Here is a 12,272-nt window from a genome sequence, read left to right as displayed (position 1 = left end):
GTTGGTACACATGTATAGTCTTAGCTACTCCAGAGGCTGAGGTGGGAAGATCACCTGAGCCTGGGAGGTGGAGGCTGCAGTGAGCCATGACTGCACCACTGTATTCCAGCATGGGCAACAGAGGGAGACCCTGTCTCAAAAAACAAACAAAAAACATTAACAGTATCTGTTCTTGGGATGCTAGGATGTGGGGTGATTTTCCTTGGGTGTTTGAGCCTCTGTTTGTCAACAAGGAATCCGTTCTGTTCCAGGTTCCTGCTACACTATCAAAAGGCAGACACTGGGTGAGCCTCTGGTATTATAGCTGGATATAATAGCTGGGTATTCAGCTGTTCAGATGCCAGGAATTGGAAACCCTGGGCTCCAACAGAAGGAACGCCTGGGAAACGCCCAAAGAGGCAGCGGTTAAGAAGCCAGAACTGAAGCTATGTCCCCAGTGTTTGAAGCCCTGCTCTGTTGATCATTCGCTGCTGGAACCTTGGACAGATAGCTGTTCTTTTTGTTTTTGTTTTTTTTGAGACGGAGTCTCACTCTGTCGCCCAGGCTGAAGTACAGTGGCGCAAACTCGGCTCACTGCAACCTCTGCCTCCCAGGTTAAAGAGATTCTCCTGCCTCAGCCTCCCGAGTAGCTGGGACTACAGGTGCCCACCACCACGCCCGGCTAATTTTTTTTTTTATTTTTAGTAGAAATGGAGTTTCACCATGTTGACCAGGCTGGTCTTGAACTCCTGACCTCAGGTGATCTGCCCACCTCGGCCTCCCAAAGTGCTGGGATTACAGGCGTGAGCCACTGCATCCAGTGTTTTTCTTTTTTTTTGAGACGGAGTCTCGCTCTGTCGCCCAGGTTGGAGTGTAGTGGCCGGATCTCAGCTCACTGCAAGCTCCGCCTCCCAGGTTTACGCCACTCTCCTGCCTCAGCCTCCCGAGTAGCTGGGACTACAGGCGCCCGCCACCTCGCCCGGCTAGTTTTTTTTGTATTTTTTAGTAGAGACGGGGTTTCACGGTGTTAGCCAGGATGGTCTAGATCTCCTGACCTCGTGATCCGCCCGTCTCGGCCTCCCAAAGTGCTGGGATTACAGGCTTGAGCCACCGCGCCCGGCCTCAGTGTTTTTCTTTATTTTGAGACAGAGTCTTGGGCTCTGTTGCCCAGGCTGGAGTGAGGCAGTAAGATCATAGCTCACTGCAGCCTTTACCTCCTGGGCTCAAGCAATCTCTCTGCCTCAGCTTCCAGAGTAGGTGGGACTACAGTAACTTGCCACCACCACTCTCAGCTAATTGTATTTTTTTTTTTTTTTGGGGTAGAGGCAGGGTCTTGCTATGTTGCCCAGGATAGTCTCAAAACTCCTGGCCTTAAGGGCTCCTCCCACCTCAAAGTGCTGGGATTACAGGTGTGAGCCACCACAGCCAGTCTGGTGCCTGTCAGTATGTAAGCCACCTATAGAGTATGGTTCATAGGAGGAACCCACTTCACATGGTCCTGCATGTTAAGTGTGCGCAGTGAAGGGGTTAGAACATGTCTGGGCCTACTATGTGCTACTTGGTAGCATTGTTACTTTATTTTTGGAGACAGAGTCTCACTCTGTTGCCCAGGCTGGAGGGCAGTGGCGTGATCTCAGCTCACTGCAACCTCCGCCTCCTGGGCTCAAGAGATTCTCCTGCCTCAGCCTCCCGAGTAGCTGGGATTACAGGTGCCTGCCACCATGCCCGGCTAACTTTTGTATTTTTAGTGGAGACAGGATTTTGTCATGTTTGCCAGGCTGGTCTCAAACTTCTGACCTCAAGTGATCCACCGGCCTTGGCCTCCCAAAGTGCTGGGATCACAGGCATGAGCCACCGCGCCTGGCTGGATCATTATTATTATTGTTACTAATTGTTGACACCTGTCCTGCAAGGCCTTCAAAAACCTGAGTTGGCCTCTGCCACGAGGAGACAAGAGCACAAATCCAAGGTGCCTATGGATGGTGCTTACATTGGTCCCTTCCTCACTACTACCCCTCTGTCAGGAAATCAATGTGACTCTCATCTTTTTTGTGATTTTCTCTAGAATGTCATTGTTATTTGAGGGTTCGTCCTACATCCAGGGCTCAGGGTGGAGAGGCCCGAGTCAGAACACCGTCAAAACCTAGCTGTTAAGTCTGAACGCATCCAAATAAGAGGAGGAAGCAACTGGCCATTAGCTTCCCAGTGGCCAGTGCAAAAAGGGTAACAGGTCCAATTATCATAAAGTTGTCGAAAAGCAAGTTTTCTTACTCTGTGGTGTTCATAGAGAGAATTTAGGAAATCTGTAAATGGGTAGGAAAGAAAATCCCACCTGTATTTTCATATTTTAATCTTTTAAAAAAATGGGGTTTTCAGCCGGGTGCAGTGGCTCAAGCCTGTAATCCCAGCACTTTGGGAGGCCGAGACGGGCAGATCACGAGGTCAGGAGATCGAGACCATCCTGGCTAACATGGTGAAACCCCGTTTCTACCAAAAAATACAAAAAATTAGCCGGGTGTGGTGGCGGGCGCCTGTAGTCCCAGCTACCCGGGAGGCTGAGGCAGGAGAATGGCGTGAACCTGGGAGGCGGAGCTTGCAGTGAGCTGAGATCCGGCCACTGCACTCCAGCCTGGGCGACAGAGCGAGACTCTACCTCAAAAAAAAAAAAAAAAGGGGGTTTTCCTTCAGGTGAGAGTAGAGGCCACAAACCACAAAAGTACCTGCAGTACCGGTGACTTTGCCACCTACGGAAACCACGGAGTCTTGCAGCACACAACAGTTAACTGCAGGGACCTTAAACCATCCTTTATACTCATTGCTTCAGAAGTACTGCACTAGCCGGGTGCGGTGGCTCACGCCTGGAATCTCAGCACTCTGAGAGGCTGAGGCAGGAGAACAGTTTGAAACCAGCCTGGGCAACGCAGCAAGACATTGTCTATACTTAAAATTTAAAAATTAGCTGGGCATGATGGTGTGCACCTGTAGTCCCAGCTACTCAGGAGTCTGAGGTGGGAGGACTGCTTGAGCCCAGGAGTTCAAGGTCACAGTGAACCATGATCACAGCACTCCCCTCTGGCCTGGGTGACAGAGTGAGACTCTGTCTCTAAAACATAAAATAATAAAATTTTAAGTATGGTATTTACTAGACCCACTGCCAGATGTGCTTATTAATTAAATACATCCCTAAAGGAACATATAGGTACCATATCACAGAAGGGTCTTTTCAATATTTTGATAACTGTGGTCAATATCACTGTCTTCCTTTGGGGTCCCAGGTTTTTTTTTTTGTTTTTTTTTTTTTTTGAGACGGAGTCTCACTCTGCCGCCCAGGCTGGACTACAGTGGCGCGATCTCGGCTCACTGCAAGCCCTGCCTCCCGGGTTCACGCCATTCTCCTGCCTCAGCCTCCTCCAAGTATTTTAGTCACTTTTTAAAGTCATCTTCTGAGACAGAAGAAGAGACAGTAAGGGCCTCTCTAAGAAATGGGTGGTAAGCCGGGCGCGGTGGCTCACGCCTGTAATCCCAGCACTTTGGGAGGCCAAGGCAGGCGGATCACAAGGTCAGGAGATCGAGACCATCCTGGCTAACACAGTGAAACCCCGTCTCTATTAAAAATACAAAAAATTAGCCGGGCGCGGTGGCGGAGGCCTGTAGTCCCAGCTACTCAGGAGGCTGAGGCAGGAGAATGGCGTGAACCCCGGGGGCGGAGCTTGCAGAGAGCCGAGATCGCGCCACTGCACTCCAGCCTGGGTGACAGAGCCAGACTCTGTCTCAAAAAAAAAAAAAAAAAAGAAAGAAATGGGTGGCCAAGCATGGTGGCCTCATGCCTGTGATCTCAGCATTTTGGGAGGTTGGGGCAGCAGAATCGCTAAAGGTCAAGAGTTCAAGATCAGCCCAGGCAACACGGCAAGAGCCCATCTCTACAAAAAATAAATTAGTCGGCTGCAGTGACATGTGCCTGAAAATCCAGCTATTTGGGAGGCTGGGGCAGGAGGACTGCTAGAGGCCAGGAGGTGAAGGCTGCAGTGAGCCATGATCAGGCCACTGTACTCCAGCCTGGTGACAGAGCAAGACTTGACTCTTAAGAAACAAAGGAACAGGTGCCCAGCTCCTCCTGGGGCTGAGTCCTAGCAGGGGCTCTGGGCGGGCCTGGAGCCGAGTCCGAGTCCGTTAACAGTGAAGCCGCTTCCCTAGGCTGGGAGGGGAGGAGGGCCCCTCCCTCACGGAACCCCAGGGACCCTTCTGCGGCTCCCTTCCCCACGCGGCCCCTACCTTCCTGGGGTCCTTCCTGTCCTTTGCACGCCCGGTGTCCTTGCGCGGGCTCAGGGGGCCGCCCTTGGCGCAGCGGCTGGCCTTGGTGGCGGGCGCGGTGCTGGTGGGCGCTGGTGCAGCAGCTGAGGCGTCGTGCAGGAAGATGCGCTCGCTGCGGCGCCGTGTCCACAGGTCGTCGTCGCTGGCCTCGGGCCCCGCCTCGAAGCCAGGCTCCTTGGGACCCCGCAGCTTCCGGGCCTTGCGCCCCTTCTCCACCGCCAGCTTGGCCTTGTCCGGGCTGCTGGGGCCGGGGCCGCGGGCGCCAGGCGTGGGTGCGGCCAGGGAGGGTGCCGGTTCCCCCAGTCCCTTCTTGGGCCGCAGGAGCCCCGCAGGCGACCGCTTGCGCACCTTGACCTCGCTCTCCGAGTCGGTGTACTCGAACTCTGTTCCTGAACGCGGGAGGAGAGCGTGCTGGTCACAAGCTTGTGGGGACCCAACCCCATGGGCACCATTCCTCCCCCGCAGGACCTCCCCGCCGATGGCAGCGCTTCCCCCGTTTCCAGGAGAGGAAACTGAGGCCCAGAAAAGGACTCACAAGGCCCACGCCTGTCCCTACTATGCCTGTCCTCACCCACCTCCGCTGACCGGACGCTGCTCCCAACCCCTCGCCCCATGGAAAGATCCTGGGCCCCTTGAGCTCCTCCGAGGCCCCATGTGACTTGTGGAAATCCCAAAAGCCAGGGCAGCTGGGCGGGGCGGGCCGGGCCGGCCCCACACCTGCAGGGCAGCAGCCCTCTAAGGCAGGCAGGCGGGGAAACCCAGAGAAGCCCCAAGTTCCACTCGCCTTCTCTCCCCTGTTCTTGGTGCTGCCTGTCAGAGCTGGGTGGTCCCAGGAATCGTCCACTCCCACTGCCCTCTCTACACGACAGGGCCACCCCAACAGCCCTCCTTCCACCCCAAGCCCCACCCATTGCACAGCCAAGGGCCTGCTTCCCTCTGTCCTGGATCCTGGGTCCCAGCCCCTGGGCTCCTTGAACGCACAGCCTCTTGAGCACAGGCCACCCAGCACTTGCTCAGCACCTACCATCCCCACTCATTCCCAGCTGCAAGCTCTGCTCTCTGCCATCCCCTCTGCACAGAGCACCAGCTCCCCTGACCTCTCCTTGGAACAGCGCTAAGTCCTTCAGAAGGAGACCCACCCCACACCCCGGGAAGTCCTCTCTGGCCACACCTCTGTTGTCACAGGCAATGCCACACCTTAGCATTTCTGTCCATGCCCAGGTCCCAGCTTATCCCAGCCTGCCCTGCCCCTGGGAAGCAGATCCCTGAGTTCTCTGAGATCTCCAGCTAAAGCCCCAGGTCAGAGCTGGTATCCAGGAAGAGCGTGTGAGTGAGGCGTGGGCGGCACTGCTCCCCAGGACAGGGGCTCCAAGGTGCCTTCACTCAGGGATGCAATCTGTGTGACAGTCCCTTGTGTTAACAACCTCACGGAGAGCCAGTGGTCTGCCTTAAATCCTCCAGCACAGGAGCCGAAAAGCCAAGGCCCAATCCCAGGCCTACCGACCCCAGGGACAGCTGTGAGAGGCTTGCCCTGCACTGTGCCAGTAGAGGAAGTCACAGCAACAGGGGGCCGGCGGGGGCTGCCCAGTGGGAAAGAGTCACCGGCAAAGTGTAATGATCCTATTCGTTAATTTTTTTTTTTTTTTCTCGAGACGGAGTCTTGCTTTGTCACCCAGGCTGGAGTACAGTGGTGCGATCTCAGCTCACTGCAAGCTCCGCCTCCCGGGATCACGCCATTCTCCTGCCTCAGCCTCCTGAGTAGCTGGGACTACAGGCGCCCGCCACCATGCCCGGCTACGTTTGTTTTTTTTTTTTTTAGTAGAGACGGGGTTTCACCGTGTTAAGCAGGCTGGTCTCGAACTCCTAACCTTGTGATCCACCCGCCTTTGCCTCCCAAAGTGCTGGGATTGCAGGCATGATCGTTAATATTTTGCCAACAGACTTTCCAACTTCCCACGGTGCAGGGAGGCAGCAAGGGGCTTTTGAGGCTGATGTGGGTGCAGGCCACAAGCCTGAGTGCTCTGCTCTGGGTGTGACGGAATGAGGCACCACCCGGTAACAGTCCCCCCAGAGATCCACTGGAACACCTGGCTTCCATAATCCCTCACGGGCCCATTGTGTATCGTTCAGGGAGGGACAGTGGACAGAGACGAGGCTCATGTGGAATGCAGAGAGTGAAGTCACAGGAGGCACATCCCCCTGCACCTTCTACCCTGGCACTAGACACGGTCTTCTTGGCACACACAGCAGGGAAGGTGGGGCCCACATGGAAAAGAAATAGAGTCCCACTGACCTCAGCACCAGGAAAGAAAAGTCTAGAAACTAGCAACACAGAAGAGAGTAGAAAGGGAGCCAGAGGCCGGGTGCGGGGGCTCACGCCTGTAACCCCAGCACTTTGGGAGGTCAAGGCGGGCGGATCACCTGAGGTCAGGAGTTCAAGACCAGCCTGGCCAACATGGTGAAACCCTGTCTCTACTAAAAATACAAAAATTAGCCGGGCACGGTGGAGGGCGCCTATAGTCCCAGCTACTTGGGAGGGTGAGGCAGGAGAATCACTTGAACCTGGAGGCAGAGGTTGCAGTAAGCAGAGATTATACCACTGCATTCCAGCTTGGGCGACAGAGTGAGAATCTGACTCAAAAAAAAAAAAAAATTGGGAGCCAGAGGCCGGGCGCGGTGGCTCACACCTGTAATCTCAGCACTTTGGGAGGCCAAGGCGGGTGGATCACAAGGTCAGGAGTTCGAGACCAGCCTGGCCAATAGGAGGAAACCCCATCTCCAATAAAAATACAAAAATTAGCCAGGCATGGTGGCGCACACTGTAGTCCCAGCTACTCAAGAGGCTGAGGCAGGAGAATCGCCTGAACCCAGGAGGCAGAGGTTGCAGTGAGCTGAGATCGTGCCATTGCACTCCAGTCTGGGTGACAGAGTGAGACTCCATCTCAAAAAAAAAAAAAAAATTAGAAAGGGAGCCAGAGAGGGGTCCCCATGTGCTCTCTCTCTCCCCCATGTCTCTGAATGGCCCTGAAACTACCTACACACAGAATAGACTCCAAGCAGCCCAGGGCTCAGCAAAAAGTGATCTGAACAGAGGCCAGAGACACCACCCAAGAAACTGGACTTCAAGCCCTACCAAGGAAATATCTGCTAAAATAAAGGAGATAATACTCAATGGAAAAAAAAAAAGGCAGGCATTCTGACTCTCCACCACCTCAGCCCCACAATGTCTAAGATACAATCCAAAATTACGAGACAAGGCCAGGCACGGTGGCTCACACCTGTAATCCCAGCACTTTGGGGAGGTCAAAGTGGGCAGATCACTTGAGGTGAGAAGTTTGAGACCAGCCTGGCCAACATGGCAAAACCCCATCTCTACAAAAACTACAAAAATTATCTGGGCGTGGTGGCATGCATCTGTAATTCCAGCTACTTGGGACGTTGAGGCACAAGAATCACTTGAACCCAGGAGGCAGAGTTTGCAGTGAGCAGAGATCACACCACTGCACTCCAGCCTGGGCAACAGAGCGAGACTCTGTCTCAAAAAAAAAAATTACTAGACAAATGAAGAACCAAGAAAATGCATCACATTCCAGAGAGAAAACAAAAGCAACTGAACCTGACCCTGAGATGAACCACATGTTGGAACGAACAGCCAAGGCTTCTGAAATCCTCAAAGAGGTAAAATAAAACTTGTTTTCAATGCATGAAAATCTCACCAGAGAAATAGGAAGGACTAACAGAAACAACAGAAAAGAACCAAATGAACCAACTTTAAGTACAGAACTGGCTAGGCACAGCAGTTCACACCTGTAATCCCGGAACTTTGGGAGACTGAGGTGGGAGGATCCCTAGAGGTCAGGAGGTCATGAGTTCAAGACCAGCGTGGGCAACATAGTGAGACTCTGTCTCTACAAAAAATACAATAATTAGCCAGTCATGGTGGCACGCACCTGTGGTCCCAGCTACTCAGGAGGCAGAGGTGGGAGGATCACCTGAGCCCAGGAGGTTGAGGCTTCAGTGAGCCATGATTGTGCTCCTACATTCCAGCCTGGGTGACAGAGCAAGACCCTGTCTCAAACACCGCAAAGAAATTATAAAACTAGCCGGGCGCGGTGGCTCACGCCTGTAATCCCAGCACTTTGGGAGGCCGAGGCGGGCGGATCACGAGGTCAGGAGATCGAGACCATCCTGGCTAACACGGTGAAACCCCGTCTCTACTAAAAATGCAAAAAATTAGCCGGGCGAGGCGGCGGGCGCCTGTAGTCCCAGCTACTCAGGAGGCTGAGGCAGGAGAATGGCGTGAACCCGGGAGACGGAGCTTGCAGTGAGCTGAGATCCAGCCACTGCACTCCAGCCTGGGTGGCAGAGCGAGACTCCGTCTCAAAAAAAAAAAAAAAAAAAATTTTCCTTATAAGCCATTTAAATCATTAAAACTAAGCTTGTGGCCGGGTGCGGTGGCTCATGCCCGTAATCCCAGCACTTTGGAAGGTTGAGGCAGGTGGAGCATGAGCTCAGGAGTTCAAGACCAGCCTGGCCAAGATGGTGAAATCCTGTCTCTACTAAAAATAAAAAAATTAGCCAGGCGAGGTGGCAGGTGCCTGTAATCCCAGCTACTTGGGAGGCTGAGGCAGGAGAATCGCTTGAACCCGGGAGGCAGAGGTTGCAGTGAGCTGAGAACACACCACTCCACTTCAGCCTGAGTGACAGAGTAAGACTCTGCCTAAAAAAAAAAAAAAAACACTAAGTTTGTAACATTGTCTTCAGGGGTTGATACCATGCGAAGAAGTATTACATATAATATAAAATATGAGGTATGATAAGGACTGATAAAGTTGCAAGATTTCTGTATTTTATGTGAAAAAAAACACACGATATGTGGATGTGAAATAAAACACATGATAAGTGGATGTAAAAAGTTAGGAATGTATATTGTTATCTCTATTTTCTATTTTTAAAAATGACAAAATGATACTGAGAAAGCTAACAGGAAAATTAAAATGGAATTCTTAAACATATTCAAATAAATCTGTTTAAAAGGCAGCAAAGGAGAACCAAAAATTAGACAAAAAACTAAAGACTAAGACACTAATACATTGAAAGGCAAAGCATGAAAAAGGTGTACCATGCAAACAGGAACCAAGAGAGCTGGAGTGGCTATACTAACAACAAACCAAATAGACTTTTTAAGACAAAAATTGTCACTAGCAACAAAGAAGAACATTCTAAAATGATAAAAGGGGCCAAGCGTGGTGGCGCAGGCCTGTAATCCCAGCACTTTGGGAGGCCAAGGTGGGCGGATCAGCTGAGGTCAGGACCAGCCTGGGCAACAGGCAGAGAGAGGTTGCAGTGAGCTGAGAGTGTGTCACTGCACTCCAGCCTGGGCAACACCGTGTTTGAAAAGAAAAAAAGAGTTGGGCGCAGTGGCTCACGCCTGTAATCCCAGCATTTTGGAAGGCCGAGGCGGGCAGATCACCTGAGGTCGGGAGTTTGAGACCAGCCTGACCAACATGGAGAAACCCCATCTCTACTAAAAATACAAAACTAGCCGGGCGTGGTGGCGCATGCCTGCAATCCCAGCTACTTGGGAGGCTGAGCAGGAGAATCGCTTGAACCTGGGAGGCAGAGGTTGTGGTGAGCCGAGATCACGCCACTGCACTCCAGCCTGGGCAACAAGAGCGAAACTCCGTCTCAAAAGAAAAAAAAAAAGGCATTCTGACTCTCCACCACCTCAGCCCCACAACGTCCAAGACACAATCCAAAACTACTAGACAAGGCCAGGCACGATGGCTCACACCTGTAGTCCCAGCACTTTGGGAGGCCAATGAGGGTAGATAGATTACTTGAGGACAGGAGTTCGAGACCAGCCTGGGCAACAGAGCGAGACCTCTTCTCCACAAAAAATTGCAACTGTTTTGGGGCTCCATGAACAATGCTCATATAAGATGGGAAACTTCACTGATAAATGTGTTGTTTTTCTTTTCTTTTCTTTCTTTTTTTTTGAGATGGAGTCTCACTCTATTGCCCAGGCTGAAGTGCAGCAGTGCAGTCTTGGCTCACTGCAACCTCTGCCTCCCGGGCTCAAGCGATTCTCATGCTACAGCCTCCCAGGAAGCTGGGATTACAGGTGCCCACAACCACGCCTGGCTAATTTTTATATTTTTAGTACAGATGGGCTTTCCCCATGTTGGCCAGGCTGGTCTCGAACTCCTGACCTCTGATGGTCCATCTGCCTCGGCCTCCCAAAGTGCTGGGATTACAGGCGCGAGCTATCATACCTGACTCAATGTGTGTTCTCTTTTAGACAGAGTGTCACTCTTGTCACCCAGGCTGAAGTGCACTGCAATGGCCCGATCTCTGCTCACTGCAAACTCCGCCTCCCAGGTTCAAGTGATTCTCCTGTCTCAGCCTCCAGAGTAGCTGGGATTACAGGCGCCCACCACCACACCTGGATAATTTTTGTATTTTTAGTAGAGATGGGGTTTCACCATGCTGGTCAGGCTGGTCTCGAACTCCTGACCTCAAGTGATCCAGCCACCTCGGCCTCCCAAAGTGCTGAGATTACAGGCGTGAGCCACCGCACCCAGCCGTATGTTCTTTATATAGCAAGGAAGAAAAAAAAAAGCGTGTGTTGACTGCTCCACCAACCGGCCTTCCTCATCTTTCTCCCTTCTCCTTGGGCCTCCCTATTCCCTGAAGCACAACAATATTGAAATTAGGTCAATTAATCCTACAATGGCCTCTAAATGTTCAAGTGAATTGAAGAGTCACATGTCTCTCACTTTAAATTGAAAGCTAGAGGCCGGGCGCGGTGGCTCAAGCCTGTAATCCCAGCACTTTGAGAGGCCGAGACTGGCGGATCACGAGGTCAGGAGATCGAGACCATCCTGGCTAACACCGTGAAACCCCGTCTCTACTGAAAAATACAAAAAACTAGCCAGGCGAGGTGGCGGGCGCCTGTAGTCCCAGCTACTCGGGAGGCTGAGGCAGGAGAACGGCGTGAACCCGGGAGGCGGAGCTTGCAGTGAGCTGAGATCTGGCCACTGCACTCCAGCCTGGGTGACAGAGCAAGACTCGGTGTCAAAAAAAAAAAGGAAGCTAGAAATGATTAAACTTAGGGAGGAAGGCTTAAGCCAATCAAAAGCCGAGATAGCCTAAAAGCAAGGCCTCTTGTGCCAGTTAGCCAGGCTACGAATGCAAAGAAAAAGTTCTTTTTTTTTTTTTTGAGACGGAGTCTCACGCTGTTGCCCAGGCTGGAGTGCAGTGGCGCGATCTCGGCTCACTGCAAGCTCCGCCTCCCGGGTTCCCGCCATTCTCCTGCCTCAGCCTCCTGAGTAGCTGGGACTACAGGCGCCCGCCACCGCGCCCGGCTAATTTTTTGTATTTTTAGTAGAGACGGGGTTTCACTGTGGTCTCGATCTCCTGACCTTGTGATCCGCCCGCCTCGGCCTCCCAAAGTGCTGGGATTACAGGCTTGAGCCACCGCACCCGGCCAAGAAAAAGTTCTTGAAGGAAATTTAAAGTGCTCTGGTGAACACACAAATAAGAAAGTGAAACAGCTCATTGCTGACATGGAGAAAATCTGCGTGATCTGGAGAGAAGAAAAACCACCCTCAATATTCCTTTAAGCCAAAAGCCAAATCCTCATCCACAGCAAGGCCCCAACTCTCTTCAATTCTGTGAAGGCCGAGACAGGTGAGGAAGCTGCAAAGGAAAAGTCTGAAGCCAGCAGAGTCTGTCTCATGAGGTGTAAGGAAAGAAGCTGTCAGTCGGGCGCAGTGGCTCACGCCTGTCATCCCAGTACTTTAGGAAGCCAAGGCGGGCGGATCATTTGAAGTCAGGAGTTCGAGACCAGCCTGGCCAATGTGGTGAAACCCCACATCTACTAAAAAAATACAAAAATTAGCCAGGCGTGGTGGCGGGTGCCTATAATCCCAGCTACTGGGGAGGCTGAGGCAGGAGAATCACTTGAACCCGGGAGGCAG

General features: G+C 52.4%; 1 protein-coding gene across 5 annotated transcripts in view; it reads right to left on the bottom strand.

Annotated features, from left to right (window-relative positions):
• The window catches only part of TNRC18 (trinucleotide repeat containing 18), a 123,367-nt gene that overhangs the window by 25,474 nt on the left and 85,621 nt on the right, over nt 1-12,272 (bottom strand). For all 5 annotated transcript variants that reach the window (XM_050783935.1, XM_050783936.1, XM_050783932.1 and 2 more), the window contains one exon: nt 4,252-4,679. In XM_050783935.1, the coding sequence (XP_050639892.1) occupies nt 4,252-4,679 (428 nt within the window). The remainder of the gene's footprint in view (nt 1-4,251; nt 4,680-12,272) is intronic.

Source organism: Macaca thibetana, chromosome 3 (genome assembly GCF_024542745.1).
Source record: "Macaca thibetana thibetana isolate TM-01 chromosome 3, ASM2454274v1, whole genome shotgun sequence".
Classification (NCBI taxonomy): Eukaryota; Metazoa; Chordata; class Mammalia; order Primates; family Cercopithecidae; genus Macaca; species Macaca thibetana.
Note: the sequence above shows the minus strand (reverse complement) of the source record. Positions and strands in the feature narration are given on the sequence as shown.